The 18,746-nt window shown below is 39.9% G+C and overlaps 1 protein-coding gene and 1 long non-coding RNA gene across 3 annotated transcripts in view; one reads left to right on the forward strand and one right to left on the reverse strand.

Moving 5' to 3' along the window:
* Positions 1-1,573: 1,573 nt before the first annotated feature.
* Positions 1,574-18,746, reverse strand: part of UTP20 (UTP20 small subunit processome component) — an 86,014-nt gene continuing 68,841 nt past the window's right edge. For both annotated transcript variants that reach the window (XM_045522461.2, XM_010962781.3), the window contains 17 exons: positions 17,443-17,609; positions 16,452-16,593; positions 15,429-15,545; positions 13,937-14,107; positions 13,578-13,709; positions 13,048-13,158; positions 11,170-11,249; positions 10,681-10,750; positions 10,387-10,569; positions 9,518-9,649; positions 8,923-9,055; positions 6,963-7,150; positions 6,140-6,211; positions 3,879-4,142; positions 3,545-3,671; positions 2,178-2,323; positions 1,574-1,903 (listed from right to left, as the gene is read on the reverse strand). In XM_045522461.2, the coding sequence (XP_045378417.2) occupies positions 1,748-1,903; positions 2,178-2,323; positions 3,545-3,671; positions 3,879-4,142; positions 6,140-6,211; positions 6,963-7,150; positions 8,923-9,055; positions 9,518-9,649; positions 10,387-10,569; positions 10,681-10,750; positions 11,170-11,249; positions 13,048-13,158; positions 13,578-13,709; positions 13,937-14,107; positions 15,429-15,545; positions 16,452-16,593; positions 17,443-17,609 (2,391 nt within the window). In that variant the 3' untranslated portion in view covers positions 1,574-1,747. The remainder of the gene's footprint in view (positions 1,904-2,177; positions 2,324-3,544; positions 3,672-3,878; positions 4,143-6,139; positions 6,212-6,962; positions 7,151-8,922; positions 9,056-9,517; positions 9,650-10,386; positions 10,570-10,680; positions 10,751-11,169; positions 11,250-13,047; positions 13,159-13,577; positions 13,710-13,936; positions 14,108-15,428; positions 15,546-16,451; positions 16,594-17,442; positions 17,610-18,746) is intronic.
* LOC123619000 (uncharacterized) lies at positions 9,591-17,596 on the forward strand. Its single transcript, XR_006727508.2, has 4 exons — positions 9,591-9,722; positions 10,406-10,701; positions 11,719-11,767; positions 17,463-17,596. It is a non-coding gene; the product is annotated as an uncharacterized LOC123619000 (long non-coding RNA).

Here is an 18,746-nt window from a genome sequence, read left to right on the forward strand (position 1 = left end):
TATTAACTTTTGTTTTTTGATTTAAAATTTTTTATAAAAGCAATGCATGCACTTTAAATCACGTAGAATTGAATCTGCCTTCCAAGGTACCCCACGTTTATCCTTGTGGCACATTACAAGCCCCCTGGAAGTATGAGAACTCCTGTTTGAGACACAAACTACATGAAAACACATGCTGAAGTACATGAATGTTTGAACATTTGATTTTTATGCCATATGCTATAATATTCTAACCCCGTAATTACAGATAATAAAGAGCATGGGCTTTAAGTCCTGGGTTTGATGCTGACTATGCCACCTACAGCCTACATCACCCTTGGGTAAATTATTTCACCTGAATATCAGATTCCTTGTCTGTAAAATAAGAAATTTTAGGAAGCTCTCAGGAAAACTATGAGTGTTAAATACTATAAAGTGTAGGATGGATTCTTCCTCCCCCCAACCTTCTAAATATTCCAGAATATTCTTCCACTCAAGATTTTTTTGCTTTCACATCAAGTGTAGAGAGGTAAAATATACCACATGGTTGAAGATGATGCCAAGTTGTTTTCCAAAATGGGTTCTTCTCCACCATACTTGCCAACGTTTAGTATTCTCAGCCTTATTAATCTAAAAGGCTCAAAATGGAATTTCATTCTGATGTTAATCTGCATTTCATAATTATTAATAAGGCTGAATACAGGAGTGATGGAAGATATTTAACAACTGGACAGAGCTGATACAGGAGGACCCCCTCCTGGTTCAGGTACTAATCCTTTAATTTCTGGTGTGGGGAGACACAGGGTCTAGGGGCTCACACAGTCAGGGAGGCACTAGGGGCTCTCAGGGTGGTGACTGCTTATCACCAGCACAGGAGATAGAACTTTAAGAACTGGTATCGCTTATCAGCTAAATGCCACTGTTTAAGGGCCATTTATATTTCCTCTGTGCAATGCGTATTTCTCTCTTTTGCCACTTTTTCCACTCTGTTATTTGTTGATTCATAGGGATTCATTACATAGCTTGGAGCTACTAATCCTTTATCAGTATATGGTACATACCATGCCCCAGGTGTGTTCTGTAAGTAGAAGTTCTTCATTTTACTGAAGTAGAACTTATCATATGTTCCCTCTATAGATTGCACTTTTTGTCTTATTTCTTTCATATCTGACAGGGCAAGCCCCTCACCTTGTTCTCCTTTTTAAAGAAGAGTATCTTGGCTATTCTCAACTTACTATCTTCCATATAAATTTTAGAATTAGCTTGTTAGGATAATGTGGAGAACTCCTTTGGGATTTTGCTCAGATATGCATCTAACCAGTGAGATCCAACTTGGGAAGAATTAGCAACTTATGATACTGAACCCTTCCTACCCATGAACACAGTTTTACTTCTCCATTTCTGTAGATCTTTCTTACTGCCTTTTTGACAAAGTTTTATAATCTCCTCCATAAAGGTACTGCAAATCATCTGTCTGCTTTATTCCTAACTTCTTCTACATGTTGTCTTGCCATTTTAAAATTTTAAAAAGAAAAATGTTTTAAACTTTTTATCACTAGTGTCACATGCTTTTTAGACAGTGAAGATACGGTAGTAGTATGAAATATTTTAATTAAAAAATGAGCACAATTATATTAAACTGTATAATATACAACCTACGCCAGAGTTTAAATTAAATAACAAAACCTGCTATGATTTCAGATCAGCAGGTATACCGCAAAGTTCATGCTCTGGGGTAAGCTGAGACACCGTCAGCACAAGGAGCACTTTACTCCACCATTGCCAGGTCTTTCAGGCTGTGGCTCTTTTGTCTCTTGGCCTTATATCCTGGACGCAGGAACTCTATCTTTCTCTTCTTTGCCTCACTTTTATTTTTGTGTTTCTTCAGCTTTTTCTTGGCAGCGATATCAGGATTGGTTACAAACTTGAAAAAAGAATAGGCATGTTACTTTGAAAGTAAATGTTAAACCAATAAAAATCAAATGCAGAAATGGACCATTTTGTTCACCTTTAAACATCACAAATGGCAATACATGCCCATTAAAGAAAATCTAGAGCTCAAGCTGTAAAGTCCCACTTCTCAGACACAGCCAATTCCTCTTTCCTCCCTGGGTAAGTTCCACACATGCATGTGCACATCCCTGGTTAAAAATGGTTAAGTCTTGTGAACATGCCATATTTTCAAACATTAGACCTACCTCCAAAGCCTTCCTCTTTTTTCGGAGTGCCCTTTTCTCATTAGCTTGTTTCTGTACAGAGGCAAAGGCTAATGAAAAGCTCTCGAGCCCAACCAGCTTTTTCAGTAATTCTATGATTTCCTGGGATAGATTCTTCAGCAAAGGATCTAACCACACACAGGGTGATCGTAAGAGACAGACACATAGGTAAGTACACATTTGAGTATGTACAAATCAACAACACGCAAATTTTAACTCTCAAGGCATTACTTTTATCACTTCAATGTTAAACACTGATTTAAAACTAGCCTCTTCGTTTCTGAGATTGGAAAACAAGCAGAAGTGCTGGACACAGCACTCCTAGACACTACCTCATCCAGGATGCAAAAAGAGATAATGGACCATGAAGCAACTTCCCAGTGGAATCCTGACTCAGAAGACATTAAAGTAATTTGACAACTTGACAGAAACATTTTTGGTTTCCTTCGTTAACTTGCTCGGCTCTGGGCAGGTGAGGGAAAAAGAAAGGTAAGTGTATTTCTCTAGGCCCTCTCTAATTCACGGGTCACAGAGGCTTAGCTCTGGCTGTAACCTCTGTTTTTTTGGATCAGAGTATCCTTTGAGAAGCTGATGAAAAGCTATGTTCTCCCACCCTTACCTCCTCGCTCCCAAATGTAAATAATCCACATACTTCTACATTCAATTTCAGGAGGGCTCACGATACCTGTTCTAAATTGCAAGTTTCTTGAAGATAGGGACTGGGCCATTTATACTGTTGAACTCCCAGTGCCAGGCAAATACTAGGTGCTCAGTAAGTGTTGGCTGATGAGAACTAGAGCCGACCTGACCTTCTCTAAGAGGAAGGAAACTTTCCCTCAAGTTGGACTGAAATATTCACTTCATTTGTTTTATTTTAAAACTCTTAACATCCACTCTACCTCCTCTTTCCAACCCCTAATTCCCTCTTATTATCAAAAGAGAAAACTTAACGATCAGTGAGTACCAGGCAAGAAGAAAAAGAGGAAAAATTAAAATACTTAAAACTATTTCATATTTTTGCCTTTAAATTTTGAGAACATAATGACATTTAATTGTACATATTCATAGCACTATAAGGTTTAGAACCCAAATTAGTTTTCTGTGAATATTTAATCTATGTTTAGGAGTAAAACATTTTTTAGGAGAGAAGCATTCACTCTTAGACATAAGACAGCATATAGGAGACAGAAATAACACAAATATGCCTTATTTGTTTGCTATTGTCTTGATACCTAGAAAGTTTTCTTTCTTAAACTTTGGCAGAGAGGGAGGACAGAAAGGAAGAAGGAAGCATTCAGAAGTGAGGAATCCTAGTGTGCAAGTATTCAGAAGAGCGACCACAGAATTACCCTGGTCCGAATAGGTGCTGTTCAGTTCTCGGAACAGAGGAGCTATGATCACTGGGAGATAGGGCTTCACCTTGTCTGTTCCAAGATCCATTGCTATAGCTCCGAGAAACTTCAAGATGCATGTTCTCTGAAAGTACAGATCATTTTTTCATTTGAAGTTTTTCTCATACTTGTAGCCAGAGAATTAATTTAGAAAACAAGGTCTATTTTAGGGCAGATTATTGCTGTAGTTTTGGGTTTGAAAGTTCCTAGGGACTTGGGAGGATAACTAATACCATTAAAATACTGAAAAAAAATGAAGACTACTTTCAGTCATTCTGCACACGCATCGCACCTTTAAGGGGTTTCTAGGTGAATAAGCAGCATCTAGCTTTGCGATCCGGGACAACTTCTGGATCAGCCACAGCAGTGTGGCTGGCTTGCTGTGCTCTTCCTTCTCATCTGCACACGCCCTGAGTTCTTCTATATCCTCTCTGACCATGCCATCACCTGAAACTTCCTGTTCGTCCATGTCTTCTTTCATGTCACCTTGCTTATCCCCAGAATCAGGTTCCAGTAAATACAAGACTTTGGCTACGAACAACAAATTCTTAACAACCTTAAAAAAAGGGAGAGGAGGGGTAAGAATTGTACTTTGATTTTGAAATAAACATGGCTTAGTAAAGCAGCAGCTAAAATAGGTATTCTACAATTAGAAAATAAAAAACAATTGGATATTGCACTGTTAAACTGATGATTGGTCCGTTTTGGGGAGATAATTCTTCAGTTTTCCTTAGAGTGGGTTGAAACCCATTTCCATGTAACTATCATCCATTTGGCTTACTTCTGTTCTTTAAAGTCCCACTGAGTAAATAAGCTAATTCTAAGCCATCCATTTACATTTTTAAAGAGAGCTGTCATCCTCATTTCATTAAATTCCTTCATCTGTTCTTCACAGAACAGTTTCCACTTACTGAGCACTGTCTGGTTTAGTTGCTTTGTATGTAGTATTCAAATTCAACTTTAAAATATCCCTATTAGGTCCTATTATTAGGAGAGAAAACCAAGGCTCAGAGTTACTAAATCTCACCCAAAGACAAAGTGAGTGGTTAGCCAGGATTCAAAGGTCTTTAGGATTCGAGCCCAAGTTCTTATACACTAAGCTCCTCTTTCCCTCATATCCCATCTGATTCTGTTAAACAGCACAGGGGGTGATTTTCGTCTTAAAATAATGGACCCATTTATCGAGTCCTAACTGTGACATCAATGAAATCTCTGAGTATTTCACACCTGATACGTAAAAGAGGAAACCAAGTCGGTTTTGAGTTCCTTCACCATCCTGGCTACTCTGCTACAGGAGCTGTGTGCCCAAAGTTCCCCCAAATGTGGTACTCAGAATACCACACACTGTCCAAGGCTAGCCTGGCCATCAGGAGTTAATGCCAAGATTATTATTTCCTTCTTCTGGAAGTTAGGCCTCCACGAAGACAGTCCTACATTTGGAGGCCTTTACCTCTGTGGTAGCCACTTCACACTGTTAACTCTAAGATTAAGGTGAACTAAAATCCATAATTTCTTTCATTGTAGGTTAGTACTAGTAAATCTCTTCCCCCACTATCCCGAGTTTGTATGGTCTGTCAGCCTCTATTAAAACTGATCAGGTGTAAGACCCCACCCACTGTCCACCCTGGCATGCTTTCTTTGGCCTCACTTTGCTATCCACCAAATAGCCATCCATTCCCTCCTCAACCCTGCCATATAATGAAGCATGTTATATGCTCATTTAAAAAAGTGACAAAAGGACCAGTGTTTATGGCATGCCACCTGAGATCACTCTTAGAGACAGCATTCACCTAGTTTTTAGTGCCCCTGTCCCTTAATCTCCATCACTTCATCTTGTCCATGATGGCTCACAGGAGATGTGGTCAAGTGCCTTGATCACATCCAGACACCACATCTGTGTCACATCATCTACCAGCCCAGCTGCTCTATCAAGAATTAAAAATACAATGGAGCAGAAGACCAACTATTCAAGGGCAATTTATATTTACTGCATATTTACAAGATGCTTTGTTCTCTGTATTTTACTTATGGTTAAATTTTATAATACGAAAATACATAAAGGTTTTTACTGTTGGAACAATTTATCAGCCTCCTGTTAAAGATAGACGGTTCTCAGACCACACTGCAGTAATGTCACCTTGCTTACCCCCAGAATAATGAACATTATTGCTTTCTCTTCAGCTTCTAGAGACAGGGAAGGAAATTTAGTACCACAGTTCAGTATAAAAACAATCAATGTCCTTCAAAGCTTCAGTTGCAATGTGGAGTAGATATGTTAAAAGGGAAGATGAAAAAGATGAACAGCTAGCCTCCCAGTGCATTTATTATCTTTACTGGGAATTTTAAACGGAGCCAGGAGTAATCCCAATATGGACCCCAGAGTCGATTAGATATATGTGCATAATTGAACATGTATTTGAGTGTTTGTTAATATTTCATTAATTCCCCAAGCTTTAACTGGGAAAAACAAAACGAAAAACAAATGACAGCCTATTCTTAGACTACTGGTAGAACAGACCTCTCCTATTTAACTGGGAGGATTATAATACTTACCTGCTCTCCTAGAGATTGATCCAAGAATTTGGAATGCAACTGATGGCAAGAGGCTAGGGAGATACTTTTCATCTGTGAAAAGGAAATGGACATTGGCAGACACAATGAAGGCTATTTCTGACTGTTTTTAAACCATAATAATACAACTAAGGTAGGAGATTTTGCTTTGAGTGACCACCTGTGTAGATCTGGAAAGGGGAGGTTCATGAACAGAAATTATCTAACTGTTCCCTTCTATCTGCCATGAGCATTTCAACTTAAGGACATGGGGTACTTTCAAGCTCTGGGGAGATACAGATCATAACCTATTAGATTATTGGTAGACAACTTTGCAACATTCAAATACTTTCCCCCACTCTTTTCTTCCCTTCCATCCACTCATTCAATGTTTATGGAGTTCCCACTATGAGATAGGCTCTGTGCTGGACCCTATGAAATCACAGACAGATAACAACATGGTCCCTACCTAACACTTTTGTGAACATGATCTCATTTAGTCATCAACAAGGTTATGAAGGAGGCAGGACAGACAGCATTAATCTTAGTCTCTAGTACTGATAAAGAACGTAAATATATAATGGAAGATAAACATGCTAAATAAGCAAAAGTCTGACTAGACTGACAGTCTAAAAATCAGCTTTGAAAAAACTTGGCCTCGAGGGTGACCCCCCTCTAGTTACTAACACTCCTTCAGACCCACATGTACATCAAGTTGTGGATGGAAGAGTTTCTCCCAAGGGCCAAGTCCAAGAAAGTCACATGAACCAGAACGAGCATCTCACACAGATCATGAGGGAAAGAAAAGATCTTAGAGAAAACTTACCTTTTGGTCAAGGTCACTTGTTAGGAACCTGATTGCTACAGGTTCTGAGAGTTTCTTCTTAGTTTTTTTGACATTCCATTTACTGATAAGTGCCTCCGGTTGGCAAGAGGCGAAGAGCAGTCCAAAAATCTGGGCTGCGGTGAGCCACACCCAGTTGTGCGGGTGTCTCAGGTGAGAGTGCACGTGACCTAAGGGACCGAAACACATTCTCAGACATCTCAAAGCTTTCCTGACTCTGGTGGGAAGCATGACTAAGTTAGGCATTTCCTGAATGTCTCTAATGTGCTTGGATTTGGGAACAAAAGACGAACAAAATAGTCCCTGCTTCCCAAAAACTCTCAAGGAGCTAGGGAAAAGTGAGGTAGAGAGACTGGAAAAAACTAGAGGACCAACAATTAACGTGGTAAGTATGAGTAAGCTCCGTAAGAACTAGTTCTGTTTGGGATTAACAGATACACACTACTACACATAAAATAGATAAATAACAAGGACCTACTGTATGGCACAGGGAACTATAGTCAGTATCTTATAATAACCTATAATGGAAAAGAATCTGAAAAGAACAGAATCACTTTGCTGTACACCTGAAACTAATACGACATTGTAAAACACTGCAAACTATACTTTAATTGGGAAAAAAAGGTAAGTCAGATAGAAAACGTGTACCAGAGGAGGAGGAGGAAAAGAACTAGCTCAGGTTCAGTGGAGATAAGGTAGCGTTAACAATCTCTAAATCAAAATTAATGTAAATGCATATATGGGTACACAGTTGTTTCTCTAGCTATTGAAATCGGTGGCTCCAAGTGGCTGACTGGAAAGGTATCATTTATTGAGGCGTTCTACGTGCCAGGCACGGGCGAAGTGTCACACTTATCTCACTCAGACCTTACAACAGTTCTGTGAGGTTGGAACCGTCATTTCCAACCTACAGTTCCAGAGGGGCTAAATGACCTGCCAAACTGTGAACAGGCAGAACTAAGCCTGGGCCCCAGCTTGGCCTGGCTCCAAAGCTCGTATTCTTAAATGTGACCTCTTACAGTATCTTAAGGATGATCCCTTAAGATAAGCTCATGCTCTTATGCTACAGGGCCACTCACCACATACCACGCTTGGAAAGTACAGTAGAAAAGCCTTGTGATGTCAGGGAACAGGATTAAAATTCTGGATGAGCCATGACATATCTGAGTTTTAGTCTATGCTGCTATATTTCATGAAGACAGTTTTATTTTTGTTCCATATGAATCTTTGTAATTATCTCAGTGGAGCCATACCAGAGAAGGCCATATAGTAATTTAGTAACTGGCTTATTTCTCATAAAATAAAAGTAGGTATTTAAAGCATTCATTGCAGTGTCTATTTTCTAGTGACCAATCAAAGTTGAAATGTTAAATTAAAAATTCGAGGATCTTATTTTTCATTTAAAGAGTGTTATGTAACTTAAATACCCTATAGAAGTGAAATGGTTTAGTAAATTATGGCACATTTACACAATGGATTATTTATAGCCATTTAGAAGGATATCTACTAAGTATGTTATAGGACTGTGATATGCTTACTTAGGTACAGACAGGATATAAAAATTTATATGGAATTATGCAACCCCAAAAAAGAAAAAAACACCTAGGGCTATTTGGCAAAAAGAAGACTGGATGGAAATATATAGCAAATTGTCATCAGGTAGTAAGGAGGACTTTGGGAAATTTTTTCCTTTCTTTTACTCCCCCATAATTAATATTCTTTCTTATTTATAAATGAAATATATTATTTACAAGGTTATATATAACACCTCATAAATATATACACACATACACACATATATTTCCACCCCTCCGGCCACAAATATTTTCACTATAACCAGTCTGAAAGGGCCTTTTAAATTTTTTTCTCATGGACTTTTCCCTTGACATTATATACTTCTAACGTGTTTATCTTTAGATTTAAATTAAAAGGAAATACTTACTCCAGATTTTACTCAAAGTCTCAGAGGGCTTGGTAAACTGAATAATATTACATTCCTTGATGAGTTTACTTATCAGTGTAAGAAAACTAAACAGAAGGCGATCTGCAGCTTTCTCTTCAGTTTCTTCCATGATCTAAAAACAGGAGGGATGGTAAATCAATTAAGACAAAATTTCAAAGTATCTGATGGCCATTTTTACTCCAGCATGTAAAACTATACCAGGGTTTCTCAACCTCAACACTGCTGACTTTTGGGTCAGATAATTCTTTGCTTTGGGGGGCTGCCCTGTGCATTAGAGAATGTTGAGCAACATTCCTGGCCTCTACCCACCAGATAACAGTAGCACCCCTCTACCCTCCAGTTGTGACATTGCTAAATGTCCCCTTGGGGGCAACATCACTCTGCTTAAGAAACTTTGATCGTCACACACTATGAAAGATAACTTACATTAATCTTCATTTTAAAAAGATACAACTGCACTGAGTTTTTGCTTTTATTAATAAAAAACCATTTTGATCATAAATAATATTTAACCTATTAGCTATACCACTTCAAGTAAAATTATAAAAATAAGCAAGAGTTGTAAATAACTTACATCTATAAATTTTTCAGGATCAATTTCCTTTTCAATCACAGGGAGAACAGTTCCAAGTCTTCTGTCAAAAGTGACTCCTTCACTTTCCACAAACAAGCCACAGACGAGGGCAGCTAATTGTCTATTTAAGCTCTACCGGAAATAAACCACCACAAGACAATATCAGCACAACCTGGGAGGCTGTTTCCAAAACTTTGAAATGAAGGTGGGCATGACTCTGTCCTCAATACTTCTTTATAATACCAGGAATCAATAGGATGTGGATTTTTGGTGGCTAACATGAAAAATGCAGAGAAATCTTCATACCACAGGACAACATTAAGAAAAAAGTGGTATTCATCATTATCCACAGAATAATACCCTCTAATTTTAAATTTTTTTTAAAAAAAGGAAGTTTTTTTGTTTGTTTCATGCCCCACTGCCCCCTTTCTGACTTTTACACTTAAAGCCAGTATTAAGATATGACATGTGTTGTTTATACTTCACAAAGATGGGCCAGTGATGGTGGTGGTAGAGTCAGCAAGTGGATACATCACTGGCAAAAATTACACTCTGTATATTGAATGAGCAAAACTGGAAACAAAGATATTATCAGTGGGGACTGGTTAAGTAAATTATAATACATTCATGCAGTGGAGTAATCAGTTGACATTAACCATGTATTGGGAATACAGGTGATTTTTATGTTACTCTCTATAACTTCTTATATTTTCTGAAATTTTACTGTAAGAATATATTATTACCACAATCAAATAAGAACAATAAAGCTACTTGGGAAAAATTAATTCAACAATATATAATATGTATTTAAAGTATGAACACCAAAAGCTCAGACTTTTCTTTAAAATATTACTAAAAGCAACCCTAACCTTCTTTGCCCCAAACCAGGTGGTAACCATACTGAAGAGCCAATCTTTTTTCTCAAGGCTGATTTTGCTGAGTAAGGATTTGATTGCCATGGATGCCATCTTTTTACACATGGCAGAGTCATCGTTCACCATCATCAGACAAAGAGGAATAAAGAACATTCCGCAGTTCTCGTGGAGCAGCCCCTGAAGAGAAAACAGACACGCAGACGGAAGTTCTCACAGGTGTCCTACCAAGGCTCACGGGAGCCACAGCAAACAAACACAAGCACGGAGCTTGTCCCTGGTTCACGGTACCTGAGGGAATGTGTCAAAGAGGTAAGCGATCATTTCCAAGGCGGACTCTCTCCCGGTCTCGAGTTCATAACTAGGGCAAGAACATTAGAAGGATTTGTTAGTAACTTTAAAATTTACCAACAATTATTTTGAGGAATTTTAAATACTGTCTCAGGGTGCCATCTATTTCTTAAAAAGTGGAAAGGAAGTTCCATTTCCCCAGTTTTAATACGTGTATTTATTTATCATGCTACTGTGCAGTTTTAAATGTAATTCTGTTAGCGTTCTACTTTAATGACAATCAGTGGTCACACTGAACTGAAAAGTGACCTGCAGAACTGCTCTAGGAGCCATGCACAGTGCCTGGCAGTCAAGTCAATGATTCATGCGAGAGCATCCTAGGAGTGTGTGCCATCGCGTGTCGGCTTTGTTCTGTCCAAGACGGCTGACACGTTAAAAGGAGAGAAGAACCTACCCCACTGCCCTGTGTAGTTTATGGCTTCGACTTACTTCAGTTGAGCAAGCATGAATTCCAAGTTTGGTCTCAATTTGTCACCCAGAGGATAATCGAGAATATATTTCAGAAAAACCTAGGAACAGAAGTCACACAGATTATTTGGACCCTATCTCTCCAGGATTCCTCTTTCCTGAGCTGCTCTCTGGGACGCACTGGTAGGCTACAAATTGTAGGTTACAAAGACCTTTCAGAAGGGCAATCAGTTAGGTAAAGTCCACCTCCTGAGTCAGTAACTCTGCCCCTCCCCTCTCCTCCCACCTCACGTCCTCAGCTCCTGCCTGATTACCAGTCAAGTCCTGGCCCACCACCAGCATGGCTGTTTAGGGCTCCAAATCCGAGCTCACACACTGGAAGCTCATGTCCCTGATAGGAGGTTGTGGCGGACTGAGTATGGACTGTGTTCAACCCTATATTCCCCCGAAATAAGAATAACAATAATAGTGACAATAACACTGATAATAACTATTGCATTTACTAAATACCTTCTTTGTGTCAAGCACTGGGTTAAGTGTTTTTTGGTTGGTTTTTTATTACTTCCTCAGGAAGCACGCCTCATTTTACAGATGAAGAGAATGAAGCTGGCACACAGAGGTAAGTCACTTGCTCAGGTGACAGTGCCAGAATTTCGACTGCCTGCCTGCATCCAAAGGCTCTGCTTTCAAACCACTGTATTACTCAGCTTCCTTTATTAATAAACTGAGAACTAAGCACACCATTAAACTTTCCAAGGCCTGTTTGTGCTCAACCGCAAAATGGTGGCACTGTTTGCCTTGAAGGATATTTACAAATAGCTGCCACGTATGTAAAGTGCTGGGCATGCAGCTAATGCTTAACAGACAGCAGCTGGCCCTCCTTCTTCCTAAATAAGTTAATTTTTTCCAAAGATGACCTCAGCAACCCAAGGCTTCCTTTCACTCTGAGTTTATTTTTCTAATTCAGAGTCTTCCACCTGGGCTGATATGTGCTTGTAAGATCAGATATGGACAAACTTCTGAACACAAATCTGCTAATGTCACTCCACCACCTATGGACTTCAATAGCTTTTCTTATTCTTAGAACAAAGCCCTAAATCTTTAACAACATCACAAGATCTGGCCTGATCTGGCCCCCTTCCTCATTCACCTTCATTTAATTTCTCCAGCAAGCTAAGCTCTTACCCACCTCAAGGCTCATCTTCCTCAGCCTGGAAGGCTAAGCCTTATTCTTCCTTCGAATTCTGTTTATACGCCACTCCTCAGGAAAGCTCCCCCTGACTCTCACACTAGGTCACGTGCGCTTACCATACCTGTCAATTCTAAGCAGCAGAGTTTTCCACATTCTAACACTTCTGAAATTGGGATGTGTCTTACAATTGATGCCGCCTGACCACCGTGTCATAGTTTTTTTCTTTCTTTGAGGAATATAAGTAATGGAGTGTCTTGTAAGTGATGAAATATGACACTACTTTTTCCCTTCTGGCACTTGGATGTCTGTAATTAAATAACTGTGGAATTTTTGCTTTGTGCCTGTCTGCTACAGGATAGACAGGAACTCTAAACATCTTGTTAACCACACTTCTGGCAGCACCAGGTACAAAGTGATATGCACTAAGGGGTCAGTGGCTGCACCACTGGATGGAAATCTTTGCTGCAGGGTCTCATGCTGCAGAAGGACGGTGTCTTTCTTCATCCATCTGAAGCATGCCATGTATGGTGGTCTCTACTCAAAATGCCCTTACACTTGATGTGTGAACGGGCTTCCCAGTCTCAGAATAAAGCAACAATATGATGCAAAGTCATCTTCAGAATTCAGTCAGTGTTGACAGTCTACCTAAAGACCAAACAGAGAAGGCAGGGCAAAGCGCTTGCTGTGGGAATAAGCTGTCTACAAACCTGTCTGCACTGGACTCTGACAGGTTCGCTTTGTGCAGAAATTGCCAACTTGGATACTTTCCGCATGACATCATCGATTTCTGGGACCAACAACTTTCTTGATAAAATGGCCTAAAATACAAAAGGAAAAGACACACTCATTTCATATTTTAGTGCAAACAGCCTGACGTTTATACTAAGCCAACTTGATGCTAAAGCAGTCACAGGCAGTTTTCAAACATAATGAGAAAGTATCTCTGAAAGAACATAAACTTAAAAATGATCAAAATGGTCAATTTTAAATTTGTGATACATACAAGTAGAGTACCTGCATCTGTATAGAATTCCCTGGAAGTTTAAAATAGAGCTCATGTTCAAACATTTTAATACGTAGATATGTTAGGTATAATCTATCTACCAAAATCGTAATATTGATAAATTACTTAATTTCAGAAGTCTACAGCTAGTCAAAACACCATGTTCCACGTTATTCTAAATATCTGATGTGGGGCTCCTAAACTGAACGGTCCAGCGTTCTGGTGACACCATACCTTCAGAAGACCAAATGCAGTGGCTTGTCTTGAAGTATCATAAATGTCCTCTTCAGCGTATGCTAGCAGAACCTGTAGCTGCTTTTCAGTTATGTGATATGACTTCACTTTCTTCACAAGTATGGTCACACACTGCAAGTTACAACAGTGAGGTCAATAGCCAGGACATCCCACCAATCAGCATCCAGTGAAATGATACAGACTTAATACAACATTTATGCTTTTTCACACAGGATATCAACCCTCTGGCCTTAGCAAATTAAACTGGAAGAAATTTTGACTAAGACCATGAAAGATGATGAGGAAAATTAACTGATGTTAATCCTGGTCCTGGCTTTTTCTAAGTGCAAACAACTCACCTTGAAACAATTGACCACCAGGTGGAAGTTCGGGCCTCTGGCAGCCCCAAGTTTTGCATAATCCTTCAGCAGAAGGAAAAGGTGTTTCGTTAGCTGTTCTGCTTTTGTTTCTATGGAAGGCAGGGGGAACCTCAAGATCCAGATCAGGCACTGTAAGGCACCTGTGATCACCTGAAAAGCAAAAACACACAAAACCAATCAACTTATGAAGCGACCAAACCCAACGATCCGCACCTGAGGCTGTGCAGTCTATGAGCAATTGAGTTGAAGGGATGGCATGCTCTGCCCAGCCCACTCAGGAAGCCCTGGGCTAAGAGGGTAAGGAGAGGGAAGTGTCCTATTCCCTGCTGTAGAGCAACTTACTGCTTCTCATAGCAGGTGAAGCTATAGCACAAGCAAATGAGAAAGGTGCCCACTTACCATATTCTTAACTTTTTATGGGTAAATAACTGGATAAGTTGGCTGATTTTAGCTTTTTTTTTTTTTTTTAAAAATACATGATAAATAACTTCAACATTCTAGGAGGGTACTTCAATTTAGTCCATTCTTACTAAGCTTATAGGTACACAAGGCACTTCAGTGTTAGAGATACAAAGATAAAATGGATGCAATTCTGCATTTAAGGAGCAGAGAGCTGACTTAGAAATTAAGCATGGGAACCATGACCTATAGTTTAGGATAGTTAAAAGCTGTGCCAAAGGTGTGAAAAAAAATGTGTTGGGATCAAGTGATTACAAAAGAATCCTGATTGAACCAGTTCAATCTGGTTCAGCTGTAACTAATGGAGCCCTATCCTCTGGTTGCTGGGATGGCCTTATTGGGCAGGATTAGATGAAGACACTGAAGAAGGAGCTCAGAAGCTAGGAAGACCAGCTTAAACCCCAGCTCTGCAGCTTATTACCTGTTTGACCACAGGGATGTTACTTAACCTCTCGCACTTTTGCAGTCCAGTAGGCAACCTGAGGAAGTGGGAGAGGTGTGGGCTTTGGAGTCTGACAGACTGAGGCTCATGCCCTACGTCTGTTATATGGGGCAAGTCACTAAGCCTAAGGCCTGGTTTTCTCATCTATGAAATAGAAACATCAATAATACATGCTTCATGGGTTGTTATGAGGATCCACAGTAGCGAGCAGTAGTAGTGATAAGGATGGTGATGAGATGATGACTACTGACATGGGGACAGCACCACTCACTCACCCTCATGAAGCTGTTGTGAAGATCGAATGAAATAATTAATGAACTAACACAACACTGTAAATCGACCATACTTCAACTTAAAAAATTAATATATCTAGAAAGGCTTTTGAAACTGTTAAGGGCTTTCTTGGGATATGGGACTGTTAAACTGGGGAGCAATTTAGTGCAGGGAATGGAGGTGGCTCATGATACTATAAAAGCCTTTAAAAACTCAACCATCTTGTGAAGCATGAGCCCAGAAATAAGTGCCAGGTATTTTGTACAACACAGGTCCCGTGAAGGGACAGATGCTCACCTTCACGTCCATGGAGCCCAGGCAGTCTATGAGCAGAGACACAAAAGGATCCAGCATTTCTAGCACATGTTCACTTGAAGACTTGATCTTGGAAGTCTTCAGACTAAGATGCAACAGCTAAAGATTTAAAAAGATACTTCACATCAGTTGTCCACAAGACCAAACGAGTGAGATAAAGGTGAAATTACTTTAAGAGACAGTTGTGAAATGTTAAGATGCTTCTATCCGAAATGAGAAAAAGTCTGGAGACGGGGAACAGCCTAGGAGAGTCTCCGCAGGTGAAGAAGGCTGACGCTCCCCATGCAGCTGTGATTCTAAGTTCATTTACCAAAAGGTCATTACTCAGCATCTACTCTGATTCCAGGCACTGGCTCGCCATGTAGGACACGGCAGTAACCAAGGTGGACAGGGTCCCTGCCCAGATGGGTCCCAGCCAGGATGACAGACGTCAGGAAATAATTAGCTAAGAATGCAGGGTGCTTTGAGAGTTTGGTGGGAAGCTGGCAGAGAGAGGAGTAGATGGTGAGGTCCTGGGATGGGAAAAGTGTGGGGACTTTACAGAACTGAAGGGAAGCCACATGTGGCTGGAAAATGTGCAGGAGTGATACAACATGAGGCTACGCCCTGGTGCCCACATGAAGCCTGGCTCTCTCTTTCTCCTGGGAAAAATGGGAGACAATGAAGGATTTTAAAAATACATAACAAAACAATCAGATCTGTGCTTTTAAAAGCTCACCATCTTTTAGAAACAATTAGAGTAGTTTAGAGGTGCACTCATAAGCAAAGCAAAAGTGAAACCAGAGTAAATATTAGGTCAGAATCATTAATTCTGAGACAATTACATCACCAAAATAAGTACTAGAAGAGATAAATAGTAAATGGGTCAATGTACCTTAAAAAATCCATAATTTATTTATGGTAAAGTATTTCTAGTGGAAATGAGCAGTACTGGAAATTCAGCAGATGATTAAAAGGCACAGACTCGCGGTGGGCAGCAAGTCTCACTTGAAGGCTAATTCTTACCCGAAGCCCAGACTCAATAAATATGTGCATGTTGGTTTTCTTGCTCACGGCAGCTTTTGGTCCACCTCGAACTGGAGTTGGGGGGAGCAGAAGACAGCTCTGGGGTGGCAGACGTGGATCCGGTGCAGCGGTGGCTGGATTTCTGTCAATGAGACGGAATGGAAACTAATGGAAAGAACCTGGTGTGCTGCAGCCCCAGCAGTGGCTGCGGCCTGTTTTGGTGAAAGAGTCCAGCACCAAATAACGTGCTGCTCGCTGTGGGGTCTTCTTTCCCTCAACAACGAGACACAGAAGACATTATTAGAGTGTTGATCAAAGCTTCCAGAACAACCCAGAAACAGAGGTCAGACAGATGAATGCACATTTAAATTAAGATGAACAGCCAGCAGATACTCCCTTTCTTTGATTTCTGAAAGCAAATGCCAAGGAGTCTCTTTTAGAACACAGAAGCAAAATCCAAAGGAGGATTACAAAGAAGGTATTGCAAAATCTTTGGAGGCCTAAATCTCTGATCAGAACAAGAAGTATGTATTTTAAATCTATCCTAACTTTGATTCAATAAATGTCCAAGGCAGAGAGCATAGCTCAGTGGTGGAGTGCATGCTCAGCATACGCAAGATCCTGGGTTCAATCCTCAGTACCTCCATTAAAGTAAATAAATAAACCTAATTACCTCAGAAAGGACAACCAACCAATCAATCAATCAATCAGTAACTGCCTAAAACAGAAGTAGTATCAGAGAAACTGATCGAAATCAGTCAAAATAACTGGCTGCCTACACAGCCACTTCATTCAGCAGAAAAATAATCTTGTGTTGAATCACTTGGAAGGACTTCGGCCCTAACACCACAAAAGTATTATCATCTCACAACTCAGATTAATTTTTTTTTTTTTACTAAAGCAAACTATTAAATGAACTCACTTAAGAGTAATTGAGAATGGCTTATTAGAAGCACGCACCCAAAGGATAGCTGTTTTTTTCCAAACTTACTTTTCTTTCTCTGTTAACAGAGGGAGATTTTCGCTGACCAGACCGTAACTAAGCAACAGAATGGATTCTGCTGTCATTTCCTGGTTTACAAGTAATCCTGCTATGATTCGGCGTAAGGTTTCATGAACTTTCCGGGCCAGTTTTAAACTTGTGGTGTTTTGCAAGATCTAAAGGCAAACATAAATGCATGCTGTGGTCACACAGAACTGCATTTTTATTTGTTATAACAGTTGTTATCTTGCATATGTTTACTTTTAAAAGTATGGTTTTTTCTAATTAAAAAAGAGATGCATTCTTAATAAAATCTCAAACATAGATACAACATATAAAGTCAAGTTTACCCATGACCTCAGATAATCACTGCCAGCAGTGTGTATCTCTGGATTTCTTGTGCCCACACTGCCCTTTTTGCTGGTGAGATCTCGGGGCCCAGGACTGGAGAGATGATGTGACACTTGGAAGATAATCAGCCCTCCAAGGGCATTAAAGGGGGTGGCTTGAAGCAAGCACATATACATATACAGCACCAACAAAATGCGTCACTACTCACAGGAAACCATGCTAACAAAGTGGTGTGATGGCCAAGCCTCAGGGTTTGATATTAATTATTGGGCCAAATCAGAGGAACTTCGTGGGAGCTCAGGACCATCAACCCGTAAAACCCTCAGTATATCAAAGCTATTCCCCTGCACAGTACGTGGCACTAATAATTTTCATTACCTTGGAGAGACATGGAAAATGCATGTGCTTTGTCAACTCTTTTTTATCCTCAAAACATATCTAATATTCTTAAATCAGGTTCAGATAAGCTAAATGTGTCCTAGTACAATTATGGTGTTAATCTAGCACCAAAACATTTGGAAATATAGTAAACTCACATCATTAGATGGGGCTTTTTGCTCTACAGTGTTAGTACATATAACTGTAATAAGATGAATTAACAATGTTTATTAAATGCCCACCCCTGCAATAGGCACAGAGAACACCATACAAAAGCACATAAATTACAATCCCCACCCAACAGGAGGCAGAATGAAAATATGGAAATAATGTAAGCTCTGGATCAGAAAGATCTGAAATTAAGCTCAGACTTTACTCCTTAACCATGTTCCTTTCTACCTTTCTGAGCCTGAATGTTCTCATCTGCAAGATGGAGGTACTATGGCTCTCACAGGGTGGTTGTGCAGATTAGAAGAGGTGGTGAAGCAGAGTGCTAAGAACATATTATACGTTCAGTAAAGGCCAGTTCTCTTCCTCCTGGCAACCTGGGAGCAGCAGTCCAACTCCAAAGGCTATGTTCTGAG

Source organism: Camelus bactrianus, chromosome 12, assembly GCF_048773025.1.
Source record: "Camelus bactrianus isolate YW-2024 breed Bactrian camel chromosome 12, ASM4877302v1, whole genome shotgun sequence".
In the NCBI taxonomy this organism is placed as follows: domain Eukaryota; kingdom Metazoa; phylum Chordata; class Mammalia; order Artiodactyla; family Camelidae; genus Camelus; species Camelus bactrianus.